This window comes from Seriola lalandi, unplaced genomic scaffold (genome assembly GCF_002814215.2).
Source record: "Seriola lalandi dorsalis isolate HSWRI2012SDOR001 ecotype SW California unplaced genomic scaffold, Sedor1 jcf7180002054927, whole genome shotgun sequence".
Classification (NCBI taxonomy): Eukaryota; Metazoa; Chordata; class Actinopteri; order Carangiformes; family Carangidae; genus Seriola; species Seriola lalandi.
Genome location: NW_019525479.1, coordinates 2,214,989 through 2,233,051, shown reverse-complemented (window position 1 = coordinate 2,233,051; position 18,063 = coordinate 2,214,989). Strand labels below are relative to the sequence as shown.

Below are 18,063 nucleotides of genomic sequence, written 5' to 3'. Positions count from 1 at the left end.
AATACAGCACATGTCCATTTTTGTTCAGAGAATGCCTCCCACAAAGTATTTACCTCATTTTCGATCTGTGGTTGAAACACTGGAGCTAAACACTGGCTGGATGGCTCTTGTTACTCACAGGCATCTAATGAGAGCTAAGCCTATCACGGTTAAATGTTAAAATGTCAGTGCATGTACAGTATTCAAATGATTATCAGCTACTTTTGTTATTGTGGTTTCAAGTCAGTGTCTTCAAACAGGAGAGAGTGATCTTGTCTTCCAGATCAACGAACGTTAAGTGAAATAGTGACTCTGGTAGCACAGCTTTGTCCTACCTTATTGGCCTAAACCCCTGAGACCTCTCAGTGAAAAAATCCAAAGAAGTTGTAGTCTGTTGGGGTTGTCTCAACACAAGCCACTGAGTTCATATCACTGAGCAGTGTATGCACTTTGCAAAAATAATTATAGTCGAGATTTACTTCCGAGTGCTTTTCAGCTCAGTCGCTGTTTTTGCCCAAGTCTCATTTTCATTGGCTGTGGGTTGTGCAATTAGATATCAGAGGGACACAAACGGAAAGTGAAGCTGACTCTGGATGAACAGTAGTACAATATCCAGTGCTGTTAATGCACCACTGCCAGGAAATGTGCAATGAACTAAAGTGGAGATACAGGAGAACACTGGCTGCCATAGGTTCTCACCAATGTCAACAAAAGGCCATTAGAGTGGATCTTCAAAGTTCATATGCAGATTTAAACCACAAGTCCTCCAACCGGAACAACCATGCAGGTCGTTTTCTTCAACCTTCTGATGACCTATAGGACTGTCTCTTGAAATAGCTCCCCCACGGCAGCAGGCTACCAGACCTTCCTACCTTTGTTGCCTTGGTTACTATAATAACGGTCATGGCTAGGTCACGTTTAGGCGCTAGAACTATTTGGTTAGGTTTAGAAAAAGATTGTGATTTGGGTTAAAATAAGTACTTCCTCAATATTAGACTATTTTTGTTGTCATGGTTACAATAATAACAACGTAGTTCCCTTTGGCGAACAGTCATGGATAATAGAAAACAACATAAACTGCTACTTCCACATGAGAATCAAACCCCGCTCTCCTGTGTCATACTCCTGTGTTTTGTTGACCCATCCGTTCACCCCTTTGTCGCTCTATATACCACGCCACCGCACTTTCCCCTTTGTTCTTGCCATAATTACTGCAAGCACTAGATGTCGCCATAACACAGCTATAGGTCATAATAAACTGCTGCACAAGCGACGGGCTTGGATACCAACAGTATCCAAACCTCCATAAAATGACATGAGGAACTGCATCACATTCTTGCAGACTGTTAGATTAATTTAGCACACAGCCAAAGGTGAGAAAATCTACCTACCAGAACATCATATCTCTGTATCTTTGTCTGTACAGTATAGAAACAACAGGTTGTAGTAAAAAGCTTTTTTTTGTTTTTGTTCTATTTCTTGGCTGAAAGTCAGATTTTGGCACCTTTGGACCGAGCCAAGCTAGCTATTTACAGCTGTTTCTGTTCTTCGTGCTAAGCTAAGCTAACCAGCTGCTGGCTGCAGCTTCACTGACTTTACAACAAAGGCATGACAGAGGTTATTAATCTTCTCATTTAACTCTCTGCAAGAAAGTGAATAAGTGTTTCCTCATGATGACAACGTATTCCTTTATTTAATAGACTAAAGAAACTAACAGTGGAGCTTATACAAAAACAATAATCAATGATAATCAAGCCTTGCGTTCCACCACACATACAAATCAGTGAAGCCAAAAAGAAATGGATTGCAGCTGGAATGTTTATTGTATTAGCTAGTACAGATAAAGGAAAATGTTTCATGGAAGAGATTACAGTTTGTTCTCCATTAGCATGATCAATAATAAACACTGAGCCGCATCTGAATCTTTCATTTGTAACCTTGAGAAGTGTAAGGAGGGAAGTTTTCCCACTGGCTGACGTTTTTCAGAAGCCTTCTTTTTTTATAATCTGTGGAGTTTTAGAGATAAAAGGTGCCTTTGAAATTGGCATTTGATTGTTAAGCACCGGGGGAGCAAAGAACCTTCACGTAAGGCTGAACATTTGGCCTTTTTAAACAGTGAGGAGCCGTGGAAAGACAGCAAATCATCACTAAAGAAAAACTGATGGAGAAAGGGGAGGAGTGTTAGAGTTGGAGAGAGACGTTAGAGTCTGCGTCAATACTCTGAAACAAAAAGGTTAAAACTATATAATTAGCAATCAACAATCAGCGGGTGTAGGTACAATCGCTGCTGGTGCTGACTTCACTCTTTTTTTTTTTAGCTTTTCAGTGTTTTTCTATTCCACATCTTACACTGATTCTCCCTGATTTGAATCAGGAGACACAGCATGTGTGAATCCCACTGTACTGTGATTAATAGTTAGGATTTGCATTGTTTGTGCAATGCAGTATAACTGAAGCTCACATAACACCCATAAACTGGCCCACTCAAGTCAAGTCAAAATTAGCTTATAAGATTTAGCCATAAACAAGAACAGGCCATCCTTAATATGAAAGTAAAAATGCAAAGTTCTGAGGCTGCAATGTGAAAGCGAGCACATATTTCTTGCCTTACTAAGCAGCACGGCTCTGTTGATGGCTGTGTTGTTCTGTTTGGATTGGTCCAGACTGCAGAAGAATATCTCAACAACTATTGGACGGAATGAAAGTTTATACAAACATTCCCGGCCCCCGGAGGATGAATCTTGCTGAATTTGAAGACTTTTTTCTTGTGCTACTAAGGACTGAATGAAAATGATTCGTGGCAGATGCAGGAAAAGGGGAAGGGTTATGTATCTTTAATTATTTTCCCCAAAAGGTGTAGTTAACATTTTTAGGGGGGAAAGCAGTGGAGGATCATCCCCTTTACTCATTTAGCACCAACAGAGATGCTTGGTTCACTCATTAGGTGGCTTTAGTTGGTCTGACTGTTTAGCATCTCTTTATTTGAAAATAGAGTGGGGTTTTTTTTTTCACTATTGTGTTGGTTATAAATATATATTATTTTGAGTATTGCATTTTGTTGAAGTCGGGGGGGGGGGTCGGGCTGTGGATTAAACTAAGATGATTAACATTATATTTAACATTAGCATTGTGAGCATGTTTGCATGCTGACATTAGCATAGTGTCTCGCATCAGTCAATCAGAACTGAAGAAACCTTTTGGCTGAGAAGTGAAACGTCTTCAAGTATCTACAACCAGAGTCCAGCTGGCCTCGATTCAGCTCTTCTTGGATGGCCATAAATCATACAGTACTCTGGTTTATCATGTCGGCCTGGCTCTGCGCTGTGTGCTGTCTAAGCTCAGTCAAAACAAAATCGACATGCAGTCTGGAGGATGCAACAGTTCGTGCAGATGATAATACTTTAACTTTGTTTGATTTAACAGAGACCACATCTCTCACATCCGTCAATATAGAATCAGCATTTGAGAATTTAAACCCCTGAGCAGGGTTATTATGGTGATTTAGATAGTGGTATTCTTATCCTTGTATCATTATCCTCTGCTGCTGTTAGTCACCCAACTAGAAAACAGCTTCGCTCTGAAGACATAATAGCTCTCAGGAATCGTATGCTTTATTTTTTCCCTAATATATCTATTTTTGAAAACGCATACTCAGTGCTCAGTCAACAGCCATAAAATAATAAAAAAAATTTGGTACACAGTCGACTACAGAAGAAAATTGGACCTGCACCAAAGAAATGATGCACATTACGTCTTATGACACTGAAATGAAAATAATACACTTGAGATCGACTTGAGTGTTTACTTCTGCAGTTTACATTCAGTTCAACACAGGTATAGATCAATAAAAGGATAACAGACCCTAACACAGGAAACACAGTTTTGAGGTGATGCTCAGTGGACAAAATGCAGACGTGCAATGCATACTGAAACACATATTTTGTTACGCACCCATATTAAATTAGTTTTTTTTTTCCTTTTTATCGGTCACTTATGACCTCCTCCTTTTCCGAATGCAAACACGGAATATCTTGTGGTGGTATACTGTAATGAAAGATTATATAATCAGGAGCGAATGATTATTAAAAGCATAAGGAAAGAAGGAGAACAGCAGCATTTGAGTGCTTATAAACATCCTCTGTATGAGCCAATCCTTCCTCCTCATCATCATACCTCATGGTAGCATTTCCCACCACTTGTCTAAAATTGGACACCCTGGTGAGTCTGAGCCAACCTACAGTGGCCCTCCCCTCCTCTCCTCCCTCCCCCTCAGCAGGGTAACCCACCGGACAAATATAAACCTTTTTGTGACTCTACAATCAAAAGATGGAGATTATTCCCATTTAAAGGAGGAAGGGAAGCACGGCTTTCTACACGGTGGTTGCCATGGATTTCTCTCAAAAGCTTTTGGTATAATGGCACATCCCACCTCTGATGTCAGTGCTGGAGGAACAGGGTGGGGGGAGGAAGGAGTTGAGAGAGGGAGGGAGAGAGGAGGGCAAAGGGAAGGGAAGGAGGGAACAAGGGAGGGAGGGGAGGGGAGGGGAGGCAGCCTGTTGCTCATGATCATCAAATAACCTCCTCGTACTCCAGAAGCCTTGCGCCCGTGCATAGATGGAGCAGAGTTAAACGAGGCAGCAGCAGGAGCATTTTCATATTTCCCTTCATGTGCGTTCTTCTCTGCGCCTTCAGCCAACTAACAGTTGCCAGGGAAGTGATTCAGGAGGTGCAGTGAGTATTTTGATTTTTTTTTCTTTTACAATAATCATGCATTCAAACGTGAAGTTTCTTGCACAGTGAGCAGACACACTTTATTAGTTGTAAGTCGCACTTTGAGAGTTTGTCACATGCAGCGCAGGATGCATTTGTTGGAAATGACAGCACTGACTCTGACTTTATTTGCAGCTGGGTTGATATCAGGGTTGATATCAAGAGCATTGTTTGATAATGTGTTTACTTAGTGTTACTGTAGATCTCAGCCTATGATGTTGTAAAAATAATCAGATCTGTGTAAGTATGCAGCGCAACATTATTCAAAACCAACTTGAAAGGTCATTAAACGTTGCTTTTGATTAAAAGTAACCATTACTTTATATTATTTTTTTATTAGCCAAGCTACAATATGTCTTTAACAGATGACAGTGATTTGCATAATGGATACACTGCATGTACACCATGGTAACAAGGCTGCAGCTACATTACGGTGTGTTATGATCTGTCAACATTTACTGATATCTCATCAGAGACCAGGTTCAGTGCTGGAGAGGGAGACGGTTTTGTCTGTCATGCTCTACAGGCAGAGATCTACACAGTACTTAGAAATGTTTGCAGCTGCTTTTCAAAATCTAATTTTAAAACGAAAACTGAGGTAAGAGAAACTTTTGAATCTGAGAGCCCTCAAACAGTGACTCATGGCTGATGTTGTGTTTCAGGGAATCCATGAGAGATTCATTATCGATACAGCACATGGTCCCACTTTGAAGATGATGTTAGATTATGGGCCATAATGTGATTATGAGTCCACAATGCAAATGCCTCTCTGCGACTTTGGATCAGTGATATATGATATGTAATAGATCATCCTCTCTCCCTCCTCCAGGTAATTGTGACCATAATGAGATGAACTAATGACTTTTTTCCTGTTCTAATAGCTAATAGCGGCTGTCTGATTCTCCTCCACAAAGAAGGGCCCACAAAGTAATTATAATCTGCTATTCCCAGGTGTCTTTATGTGTAAGGTATCTCAGAAAGATATCCTGAAGTGTCATTAAAGCAGATCGAAGAGTCACAGTCCCATCAGCGACACTATTCCTGAGAGAGATCTTCAGTCAGGGCTCAGGCTCAACAAAAATCGAGTGATAGATGTGCTTTGAAAGTGTAGGGAGGATAAAGTTCTTTTTTTTTCTCTTTCTGCTGTCGCAGCTTGTTGGAAAGACTTTGGAGGCTGTGAATTTAGTCCATGTTTGAACGAAATTGCAGCTCTTGCTTACTTCATATCCTGTCTAAACTGAGCTATTACCAAACCACGCTGTGCAAAAATACATTTAAGAATACACCAAATTCCCACTGTCACTTGCACCTTGTTTGGAAGCCGCGGCCTGTTATATTCTCTGACAGGAAAGCTGTCATTTTCTGCACTCAACACCAGACATTGTACTGACCATCAGGCCATGTATCTTATTTCCTACTTCTTCGTGCAACCTCTCTTCGCATCCATCAACCTTGCCAAAAAGGAAGCCCTGTGTGGCTGTTTGTCTGCTCCATTTATTCCATCTCATCAGCTAAAGTACTTTTTCACTCACTGTGTAACCGTCTTAAGAGTGGAGTTTTTTCCCCCCCTATTCTCTTATCTTTGATCGGTCAGTGTCTGTACGTTCTGTCACCTCATCCCACCGGGACCTGAGCTCCTTTGAAACACTCCTCATCTGGAGTGACAGACAGTCAAGTCTTCAGCAGTATGAGGTCGTATCTGCCTGCACTGGCACTTTTATCATCTGCCTGTGAAAAAGACATTGTTTACATCGCCCAGAGCGGTAAGGTGGTCAAATGACTGCAGCTCAGCAGGAAAAGGGCATCAAAGATGAAAAGTGAGTATTGGTTAATGCACACAGACAAAGCGGAGAACTTAATGTTATGCAATCTTTACATAATCCAGTTAGTTGAGCACTCATAGACGGTGAGAGCGTACAATCATCCACTCGAGGTAGAAAAATACTTAGGAAGAAAAGAAAATGACAAAAAAACAAACTGCCTAAATGCTGAATGTGTTTGTATAGGTGGAACGTTGAGGTGATGGTGAGATGCATTGTGGGCTTAGTAAATATTGTACGTCACAGTTTTTTGGGGCTCAGAGGATGAGGAGTGCTGAGGCATAATGTGGAGCGGCGATGCAGAAATGTGGGGATTTGGTGGGCCGGCTCAGACCCTGTCTGGGGGATAGAGTGCTTTAAGAGGAGGAGGACAGACAGGGGACGAGCTGGGAAGTAAACTGTAGACGGAAAATGACAGAGGTGTGATGCTTGTCATTTGCTCTTTGTTAGGGAGACATTTTACTCAAAGGGAGAGATGAAAAAATAAAATTAAATGGCATTTCAACAGGTTACAATCTTTTTAGCATTTAAAATATGATTGTGAGGTAACAGTGATATGCTGATGATAACGATTGCTATCATGTTAATAATAGACATATAATAATATCATGTAACTGTGCTTTTTTTTTTTATCTCTCTACCTCCTTACATATTTGTGTATAATTTATTTGCCAAAAATGAGAAAAAACACACAAAAAAACAAAGTGACATTTTCTATAAATATTGCAATAGTATTGTTATCATGAACTCTTTTGGCCACAATAATCATGTGGTGAAAATCTACACTACCAAGTTATTTTAAAGGTCCTATATTTGACACTTTTCCAGTGTTTGATCCATAAGATTTATTTGTGGTTTTAAGTACCAAAAACCATCTCAGTGTAGTTTTACATCTCCTCTCTCAGGCTGCTCTCTGGAGCTCTAGTAACAACAGGTCGGTCAGCCAATGAGAGGAGAGACTCTAAGTCTCTCCTCTCATTGGCTGACTGTTTTCTGAGTGATCGAATAAAAATATAGCAGATTTCAGAGAGACCAATTCCCGCAAGTTGGAAAGTGGGCGCAAGTGGGCTAGGCTTGGGCAATGGATGAGTGTGTTGAGTGTGTGACATCACAAAGTTACAGAAGTCCATATGACTCATTTTAAGGTTCAGTTTCTGAATACAGGCTGTGTGCATTTCTCTGTGGACTGAGGCTTTGGTACTTGCATCAGTATAGAACCCTGACCTGCTTTATAATCAAAAAGGACATGGGAATCTATCTTTATACAATACGGGGCCTTTAATCAAGAATAAACAATTTGTGTGTCAGATAGTTGCAGTATTTCTGTTGAATGTTTTGAAGCATGTGAGGTTTGCATTCCAGCTGAAATCTAATGGTTAACAGGATACGAAATAAACAGCCATTAGTTCCAACATAGCTCATTATAGAGGCATATTATTCCACAGCATACTTCTCTGTACCTCAGAAACAGAGTCCAGTGCATCGTGGTGAACCACAGACAAGAGTTTGAGGGAGACAGTTATTGCCCTGGAGGTACGGCTTCTTCCAGGGTTTTCTGTATGCATTAATACCGCCCACTTCCAACAAAAAAGAAACAGCTTTGTTTACAACTATTCCTGCTGGAATTACTGTAAGGAAAGGTCTTCTGGGGGAGAACTGCTCCTGGCATGCCTGACTGTTTCAGTATTTAACCAGATTTCAGAGGGAGAGAGAGAGAGAGAGAGGGAGAGAGAGAGAGTTGGTCTTGGCACCGCTTGTGGCTTCAAGTCCATTTCTGGAAACACCGGGCTCTTATAGTCCATTAGAGAGGAGAGTGAGCTGTTAAGGGAATAGGAAGAGAATTGGTTGTTGGGGGAGAACAAAGGGAGATCATATGGTCTGACTGGTTATTAAGCCTGAGAGACAGACAACAGGATGACAGCTAGCAGACATAAATGTCTTGATCAACAGCATTATTTATAAAGATACAATATTGTTATGGCAATATACATATAGCTAGGATACGTGCAAGAAAATAAGACTATGAATGCCGGTGACCGCAGGTATAACCCTCGATATGTTTGACCTTAATTTAAAGTCTCAGAGGTTCAAATCACCATCAGAAATACTGATCACTCATTACATTACCATGTGTTTGTGTTTGACAGACTGAGTCAACTTGAATTGCAAGTCTTTGATTCCGTGACAGATTGGAAACAAATCTGTCCATGTTTTCAGCACTTCAATGCAGCTATAAATAGTAATCATTAATAAACAAACTATTCATGGCTCTTTGTAGGATACGTTGCTACTCCTATAGATGTTAAATAGTAGATTTCCACTAATCAGAGCCGTTCATATGGGTGAGAAATCTGCAGACATTCCTCTGCAGACTGATAAAAAGAATTATTACATTGAGTAATTTCTCAACTTCTAAAAGGACTCAGACCTCTTTAGAATAAATTGCTCTGTTGTGACCGTGCAGTGATTGTTATCATTATTATGCTCATTAAAATCATCTCAATCAATACTGGTGGTATTGAAGCTCTCCAAAGACTCTTGAAGAGGGCACAGTGGGAAATGCGTGCACAATGCAGTCAGGCAACAGAGACTCACAACCCAGTGACTCACCAGGCAATCTGGAGAACATGCCCTGTGGCTTAGCTGTGATAACGCTGGCACAGAGAGAGGCCAGACCTCAGCCGATCTGGTGGGGAGAACAGCCTTCGCTGTCTTTGCAGTGTTTCATCTCTCCTTCCGAGATAGACTCCGTCCCCCAGAGGAGGCATCAGAGGCACAACAGAGCAGAGAAGAGAAAGAAAGAAAAAAAAAACCCCCAAAAAACAAGAGTTTAAAAAAACACTCCAGTGACTGTGGAAAGGCAAAAGCACAATCGGTTTAAAGGCAAAGTGAGAAATCAAACAGCCTCAAGGGGTTAAGTGTGATTTAATCTAGTAGGAGAGTGGTGTAGGCCTGTACACATCCACACTGGTGATGCATTGTAGGCGTATCGATAACCTCCGCCGCATGGGAGAGGGAGAATGTGAGAATTTACGGATTCGTAGCAGCAAAAAGGTGGAATTTGACACTGTTTTGAGAAATGATTTTCATTCTTGTGTTGTGGTTCTGTTAAATGGCACAATTGTTGATTTGATAGACAGTGTTTGCACTAAAAGCATGGAAAATTATTTTTCAGGATGCCTTTTTTTCCCCCCTTTTTCCTTTAGTGATCAAACTGATCATATCACAAGTGATACCTCCAAGGCTAGTCCACATGTCAATTATCCAATAATGCCTAAATTGAAACACCATCAGGAAGTAGTGTATAGGTTAACACAACCAGGCAGAGTGTTAGAGAGCAGAGCTCAGGGTGGGTTTGCTCTAATTTCATGGGTGGAGGATGGTGCTGACTGTAATCAGTGTCTCACAGAGGCTGACAGTGCAGGTGCCTAATAACCATTCACTGACACATTCACATCCCCGTTTTAGAAGCCGAGGCCTCCTTCCTCACCCAGAATTGGTGGTGCAGCGAATCCAGGCACTGACATTTTAATTCCTGACTGCCTAACCTGCCGCCCCCTAAATTACTGTAATTGATTAAATTAGTTTGGACACGGGCCACGAGGTCCTCACTGCACTGGTGACATACAGTAAACATTTTCTCTTTCCTTTCTTATTTATTGATGTTCTTCTTTCTCACCTTCTACTGATCCATCCATGTAGTTTTTGCTTGAAAAAGATGTTGAGAACAAACAGTAGTGTCAGTGTGTGTTTGCTCTAACAGTGTGACTGCAAGTCAGTGCACACACCTCAACCAACACATAACCGAAATTATTGCATTTTAAAGCCAATCTAACAGTTGAGTGAAATAAAAAAACACATATTTCTCTATATTTAAATATAGCACAAAACAATTACATCAGTGAATTATCTAACAACAGCCAGTGTAACATCAGGCCATTATTTATAATTCCCAGGCTGCTGTGGATAACAGATGTTCATGCACACTGTGGGGAGTGAAACTGCTATCCCTCACTGCCCGATGTATGTAGATCAGTCGCCATGTTTAATGATGCATAAATGACATATTCATACTGCTACGATAACGACACAGACATGCTGTTTTTACATTGCAACGAAGAAGCTTAAAGAAGCTTAATTTAATTTTCTCTTGGTGCTGTCATGGGAATTGTTGGACAGATAATACTGATCTGCTTTCTCAATCACAAGAAGCATGTTCTCTCTTTTTCAATATTTACAACCTTCTTGTTTACACTTAGCAGCGTTATCTCCTCTGTCAGCCGGTGGTCCTCCTTGTGAGGTTTGTCAAGAATAAAGGAATAGTTTGACATTTTAAAGAACTCTCTTGGGCTGTAGTTTGTAAAAGTAAACAACATGAATAACTAACTACATCAAGAGCTAATACAAAGGATATATATCAGATTTATGAGTCTTTCTGCCCCAACAGTGGCCAACAACTGATTAATGCAGCTTGAACTTAATGGTTTCCCATGTGTACCTTGGGACATTATTCACACAATGTAGGAATTGTGCAGTAACAGGTGAATGGTAACATTTGGCACTGATGGTCAGCTATCTACTTGCTTTTATATCGACAGACAGAGATAGAAAGAAGATGGATGTTCCAGCCGGTATCAGCAAATTACGCATTTCATAGCAACACATATTCTTGTCAAGGTATATGTCATTCACTCTTAATCAAAGTGTTGGACTAGCATTGACCCATTAACCTGCAGGCATTAAGTAAACCCATCACTCATACATGCAAGAAAGGCCATAAGGTCAAAGGTCAAAAAGACATTTTATTTCAAAAGTATTCAAGTCAGATAAAAACTGTCATTTATGATGATTTTGCATGTCCTGCTATAATTTAGTTTGGCTTAATGCAAACCAAAGTAATTGGCTATATAGTAAATAGTAACATGGAAAACTCTATAAAAACATTGACATAAAAGTCTTATTCTAATAATACAAGGAAAAATAAATGAAGACAGTTTGTCTTTGTGTTCGTTAGTTATTCAGAGCCAGATAACCAGCAAGTTTGATAACCGCGATTGGATTGGACTGAATCATCCACCCAATCAGTCATCATCATTTACAATACAAAATTATTCATATCAAGTCCCAAACCACTTTATTTTCAGGCCTAAGAAAGCATGAGCCAGTGTAACACTTTTAATGAAGACTTTGATGTTAGTTTTCACATTACTTTAGTTCTCATATTAATATCTAGCTTATTTGAGTATCTGTGCTGTAACAATATCAGAAACTGTCTTTGTGGTGGAATATTTCCAGCAGCTCTCATGCTTTCATTACATTTCCTCAGTGGGTGGGTTGTTTACATAGGGCTAGGCTTTCTCATAATGACAAAGGGCCATTAGAATTAAAATGCAAATAATCTCTAAGTGCCTCCTGCTGCAATAAGGCTGCATTGTGGTATTACCCACTCCTGGGTAACTGCTCTATGTTGCTTATGTCTAAGCAAAGTGGCACATTGTTAAAGAAGCGGTTTCAGCATTACTCCACTTCTTCAATCAATCAAAACCATTAACTTCCTTTTAAAGAGTTAACTTTGGAAAATATTATATAAAAAAGACTGATCTGTTCATTCTGTATTTTCTCTCTGAAGGTGACAGTGTGCTGGTGCGAGATTGAGCACAGGAATGTGAGCGGACCAGTAAAGATGACCCTGTTGGCGGGTGATGGCTCCGACTATGACTACAGTGCCCTGAGCTGTGCCTCTGACACCTCCCTCAACCCACCTCCCATACAAGAGGAGGAGGCTCGAAAGGGGGCTTTCTACAAGAGGGCGCAGCGTGCTCCTGAGCTCGGTGCCATCCATGACGACTCCTCACTCTCCAGCGCCCGCAAACTCCACGCCATCATCAATGTGGGCGGCCTGCGTTACCAGCTGCCTTGGACCACCTTAGAAGACTTCCCCCTGTCTCGTCTGGGCCAGCTGCACCTCTGCAGCAGCTTTGATGAGATCATGCGTATCTGTGACGACTATGATGTTACACACAATGAGTTCTTCTTCGACCGCAGCCCCTGTGCCTTCCGGACCATCCTGACCTTCCTGCGGGCAGGTAAGCTGCGGTCGCTCAGGGAGATGTGCGCCCTCTCCTTCAGGGAGGAGCTGCTCTACTGGGGGGTCCCCGAGGAGAACCTGGAGTGGTGCTGTCGCCGGCGTCTGCTGCAGCGCGTGGAGGAGTTTGAAGCAATGGAAAGGGCAGAGGAGGAGGAGGAACTCATGGAGGATCTGTTGGATACAGACAGCGGCGACAGGGAGCATGAGGACGAGTCCAGAGTCAGCCGATGCATGAGCAAGCTAAGAGACATGGTGGAGAGGCCTCACTCCGGCCTCCCAGGGAAGATCTTTGCTTGTTTGTCAGTGTTGTTTGTCACCATCACTGCCATCAACCTATCCATCAGCACCATGCCTGCCATGAGGGAGGAGGAGGAGGCGGTGAGTATAATGACATTTAACATATCAGAGAGAGGTGAAAAAGTCACTGCCTACAAAAACATGTTGCCACGATGCAATGAAGCATATAAATGTGTTCATGTCAGTGAGGAAAATTTAAAGGTCCCATATTTTATACTTTTCCTGTGTTTTATTTGAAGTGTTGATCCACAACAAGATATATTTGTGATTTTAAGAACCAAAATCCATCTTAATGTAGTTTTACATCTCCTTTTTCAGGCTTCTCTCTGGAGCTGTAGAAACAACAGGTCGGTGAGCCAATCAGAAGAGAGGCTCTGAGTGATCTAATAAATAAAATATAGCAGATCTTTGGTCAGGAGACCAAATCCTGCAAGGTTGGGTGGTGGGTCCATGTTGGGCTGGGCTTTGGGCATGGCTAAGGGCGCTGACTGCTTTGTTGTGAGATCACAAGTTCCAGAAGTCCTGACGGCTGGTTTTAAGGCTCAGTTTCTGAATACAGGCTGTGTGCGTTTCTCTGTGGTTCAGTGCTTTGATACTTTCACAGTATTAATTTAGAACCTAGACCTGCTTTATAATAAAAAAAATAAAAAAAAATTGAAATCTCACTTTATACACTATGGGACCTTTAAAATGAAGACATGACACAACACAACATTGTCTGTGGGGAATTGGTCTTTTTTTCTACAGTCATCCCACATAAAGAGACTCCAACAATGAGCATTTGAACCTCACATGGTGGCAAGACTGTGTTTGTCTGTGTTTCACAGCAGATTTGAATTGAACTGTATTCAAAAGCAAAAATGAGGTGAATTGACATGTTATTTGGGAAAGCAGTGATTAAAAATCTAATAATGGCACGTCTCAACCGTCATGTCTGTTAGAAGGAGACTGCTGAGAGAGCCACAGTATTAACCAGTTGTTTTGCCGGATTAGAAAAAAATATTTGAAGTCTCAGTCTGCTTTCGTGAAATGCTTTCATTATTATGTCTGACTTCAATCACAACCATAATTAGCACCCTGGCCTCTTAAGTCAAATCAAAGGAAAATGGAATATTTCAGCCACACACATGGTTTTCTTGCGGAGTAAAATGCAAACAGGTTTTTAATGAATTTATTCATTTAGATGAAAAAATTCCCCTTTGGTGGAAATGGAGAGTAAGTGCAACCACTTTACTTTCCATATTTGAGTAGACTTTAGAAACATTGTTGTAGTGGTTTTCACATTATCTACATTTACTGGAGCTTCAGGTAATCAAGTACAGATACTGTATGTGTGGTAGTGGGTGGATAGGGAAACCAAAAACAGTTTTTAGTTCAAAGTAACTGCAAACCACATTTCATGCTGCTGACTAAAGTTTCAGTCCAGTTCTTACTCTAACTAATGTATGTCTCATTTAGTTGTGTGGCTTCTTCAGTACATTAATGAGTTGAACATGTTCTCCTTTACAGTGCTAGATCAAACACAATCTGTGTTCTGGGAGGGAAAGGGTATTGAAAAAGGAAAAAAAAAGAAATTAAATAACTGCTTGATCTGAGGAAGTCACAGTATTATATTTGACCTGACACACTCTCTTTGCATTCACACTCCGATGAATTAAGCTGTTTCATTAAAAGTGTCAATATTCTCATTCTCAGCAGCTCCTCCACCTCAAATCTTTCTTGCAGCCAGACAACAAAGTGTTGCATTAAAAGTGTGTAAGTGTTCCCGTCTCTGGCTGAGCACAGGTTCACTGGAGTTTTTTCAGGTGCTTGTACTGTTTCCTCTTCTGTAGGAGTGTTTCATAATGATACTTTTCCCTGGTATGGGCTTTATTCAAAGGCTGTGTCATATATGATGGGCTTTGAAATGTTTTGAACCTCCTCAGTGTGCACTGAATCAGCATCATTACTGAAAGAAAAGAAAAGAAAAGCAAAAAAAAACTCTCCTCCAAAAGATCTTAAAATATGTGACAAGAAGAACAGCACAGTAATTTTATAGGCTTTGAATTAACAGTTGATTTTTATCATAATTGATATTTCTTATATGTCACTCACTTTTATGTCTGTCCACAATTTGGGTTCAAATATGATCTCTGGGCAAACATTTGTTTTTCCTGTCCTTATGAGGACATATGAATATTCTGCAAGTTGAAGTGTTTATTCTGCAGCAAAGTCCTGGATTTCACGTTGCACTGGCTCCCTCTAGTGATCAAAACGAGCACTTACAGATGTTCTGTCTCTTTCTTCACAAGGGTACGTGCTCCCAGATGTGCTACAACATCTTCATTGTGGAGACGGTGTGCGTGGCCTGGTTCTCCCTGGAGTTCACCCTGCGCTTCATTCAGGATCGCAGCAAGCTGACCTTCCTCAGACAGCCCCTGAACCTGATCGATGTGGTGGCCATCTTGCCCTACTACATCACCCTGCTGGTAGACAGCACCTCCAAAGGGGAGAAGCGGCCGGGCTCTGGCAGCAGCTACTTGGACAAAGTGGGCTTGGTGCTGCGCGTCCTGAGAGCCCTGCGCATCCTCTACGTGATGCGACTAGCTCGCCATTCGCTGGGCCTGCAGACTCTGGGCTTGACTGCACGCCGCTGCACACGAGAGTTTGGACTGCTCCTCCTGTTCCTGTGCGTGGCCATCGCACTGTATTCCCCCTTGCTGTATTTGATTGAGAACGAAATGGCCACCACCCAGGAGTTCACCAGCATCCCTGCTACTTACTGGTGGGCTGTCATCACCATGACGACAGTGGGCTATGGGGACATGGTGCCGAGGAGCATCCCGGGGCAGGTGGTGGCTCTCAGCAGCATCCTGAGCGGGATCCTTCTCATGGCCTTCCCCGTCACCTCCATCTTCCACACCTTCTCTCGCTCCTACGTGGAGCTGAAGCAGGAGCAGCAGAGGCTGCTGCAGAGGAGGACACACTTCCTGCTGCGCAGCCGCATGGCCGGCCTGGGCAGCAACCTCTCCTTAGAGAGCGACATGCTCTTCCCCATAGGGTCATCTGACACCAGAGACATGGACGACTGAGGCTGTTGGACAGGAGTGGACAGTAAAGACTGGGGGGAGGACAGAAAGAGAAGAGGAGTGAGGGTACAAAAGAGAAGGAAAATGTGACGAGGAGAGGGAGAAAAAAAGCTGACAAGTAAAGAATCTGTGAAGAGTCAGTAGGGTGCAAAAGTCTGAGACCACTTTTCAGACTTTTGGACCCTACTGTACGTAAAACAAGTTACAGGAGAGAAAAGGGATTTATTTTTCTTCCCAGAAATGCAGCCTTGCTGTGTAGCAGTGTTCTTTTGATTTGACATGAAGAATCCACAGAGGAGAAAAAGAGGATGATGAGAAATAACATACATTTTTTTTTTTATAAAATAAAAATGAATTTTCTTCTTTTCATGGTCACAAAATATCAAATATATATGTCATATTTACAAAATTAGAACTATAATTCTCATACTAATCATAACTATAATACTCATAATAACCTCAGTAAAACAATGCTCTATGTTATAATAGTCATATATTGGGATACATTGTAATTCAGATGTGAAATATATGAACTGACACGAGAAATAACTCTGGAGCACAAACACGGCGTCCTCATGATCCAACAACATAGTGCTGTTTCTCACCTCTGATTAGATGTTGTCATGGATTTGTTGATGTTGTGTATCTCCTGGGAGTTAAGCAGCGTCTCTTGATGGAAGACGCACTCTGCTTTTGTTAAGTCCCAACGGTTAAATGGAATTTCTTTCTAAGCTAAAATGTGACCCTTAGTCCACTGAGTATTTTCTAAATAACTGCGAAAGCTCTTAAAACTCCCCCCTCTCTGGCACCGCCAGCATCCACATATTAATTATGACGCGTTAATTGTCCTTCTTCAACTCTTTGAGGTGGTTCCATATGCAGTTTTTAAATACTTTTGGACATTTTGCATTATTGTGCTTGTAATTACTGCAGTTGCTGTGCATAGCTGTTTATAATTTATTTCTTTCTTTAAAGTGGATTTAAACTGAAATCTGTCTGTTGTGCAAATCATTGTTTCATTGTCGCTTCTGATTTTAACTTTTCACTTTATTATCCCAGAGGGAAAATGGTTTGCGGTGTCAGCACAATTGAACAATACCAGGGACAGACAGCATATATGGCGTCATACCACACCACCAGAAAGAAAATAATACAGCAATAAACAACACACAACACCACACAGCATCACCCTGCAGTGTTTATACGAGCAGAGGGACATAAGTGCACTTACTGCTGTTCTGCTGCTTCCAAACATCTGGATGCTGCTTAATTTGTACAATGTGAACATAAAATTAAGCATTTTATTATCAATTATATTGGTATTTACTCTGTTCATGTTTCTTTCCAGTATTTTATACTTTAATGTAAAATAACTTCTGATACTTTTACTATATTTTTGTAATAACGGCCTATTTTTTACTTGCGGGAATTTTACCTGGATCACTGTTTAACATTCTGGCACTTAAAGTAAAGGATGTGAGAACCTCTTCCACCACTGGGTGCTGCTTGGAGTTTCATGTGCTATCTCATCTGAACAGTAGGTGGCAGTATTGCGTCAGAAAAAAAGAAACGGGAACACAGGGGAGTTTATCATACATGATCTTTGATTTTTTTTTTTTTTTTTACCACTAAATGATAGAAAAAAAAAAAAATTATTTTGTACTGTCTCGCGCTCACGTACAAGAATATTAGGAAGCAGTAATGTATCTTTTGATTTTAGGTGTTTAATTCATCTTCATTTCTCCACATAGTGGCTGCAGTAGATAGCTCTCATGTGACTCTGAATTTAATACACGAATCAAAGAATCACCATTTGCTTTCAGATTAAAACTGACAACCCTTTAGTGATTAATAAAAAAAATGTAGATGTGTATAAACAGAATCATAACCTGCCTTATAAATAACTCCACACTGAGCCACGTTTGAAACTGCGCTCTCGGGGAGGGGAGGGGCTTCCGCGAAACGCCATTCAACTAAATCACAAGTAAATTATGCATGAAACAATCCCACCAATCAGAGTTTGACAGTGGGCCGGAGGCTC

General features: G+C 41.1%; 1 protein-coding gene across 1 annotated transcript; it reads left to right on the top strand.

Moving 5' to 3' along the window:
• The first annotated feature begins 4,594 nt into the window (after positions 1–4,594).
• On the top strand, positions 4,595–17,013 carry kcng1 (potassium voltage-gated channel, subfamily G, member 1). Its single transcript, XM_023392947.2, has 3 exons — positions 4,595–4,710; positions 12,199–13,035; positions 15,246–17,013. Exons 2-3 carry the CDS (start codon positions 12,253–12,255, stop codon positions 16,023–16,025), a joined length of 1,563 nt encoding a protein of 520 aa, XP_023248715.1. The 5' UTR covers positions 4,595–4,710; positions 12,199–12,252; the 3' UTR covers positions 16,026–17,013.
• Positions 17,014–18,063: the final 1,050 nt, after the last annotated feature.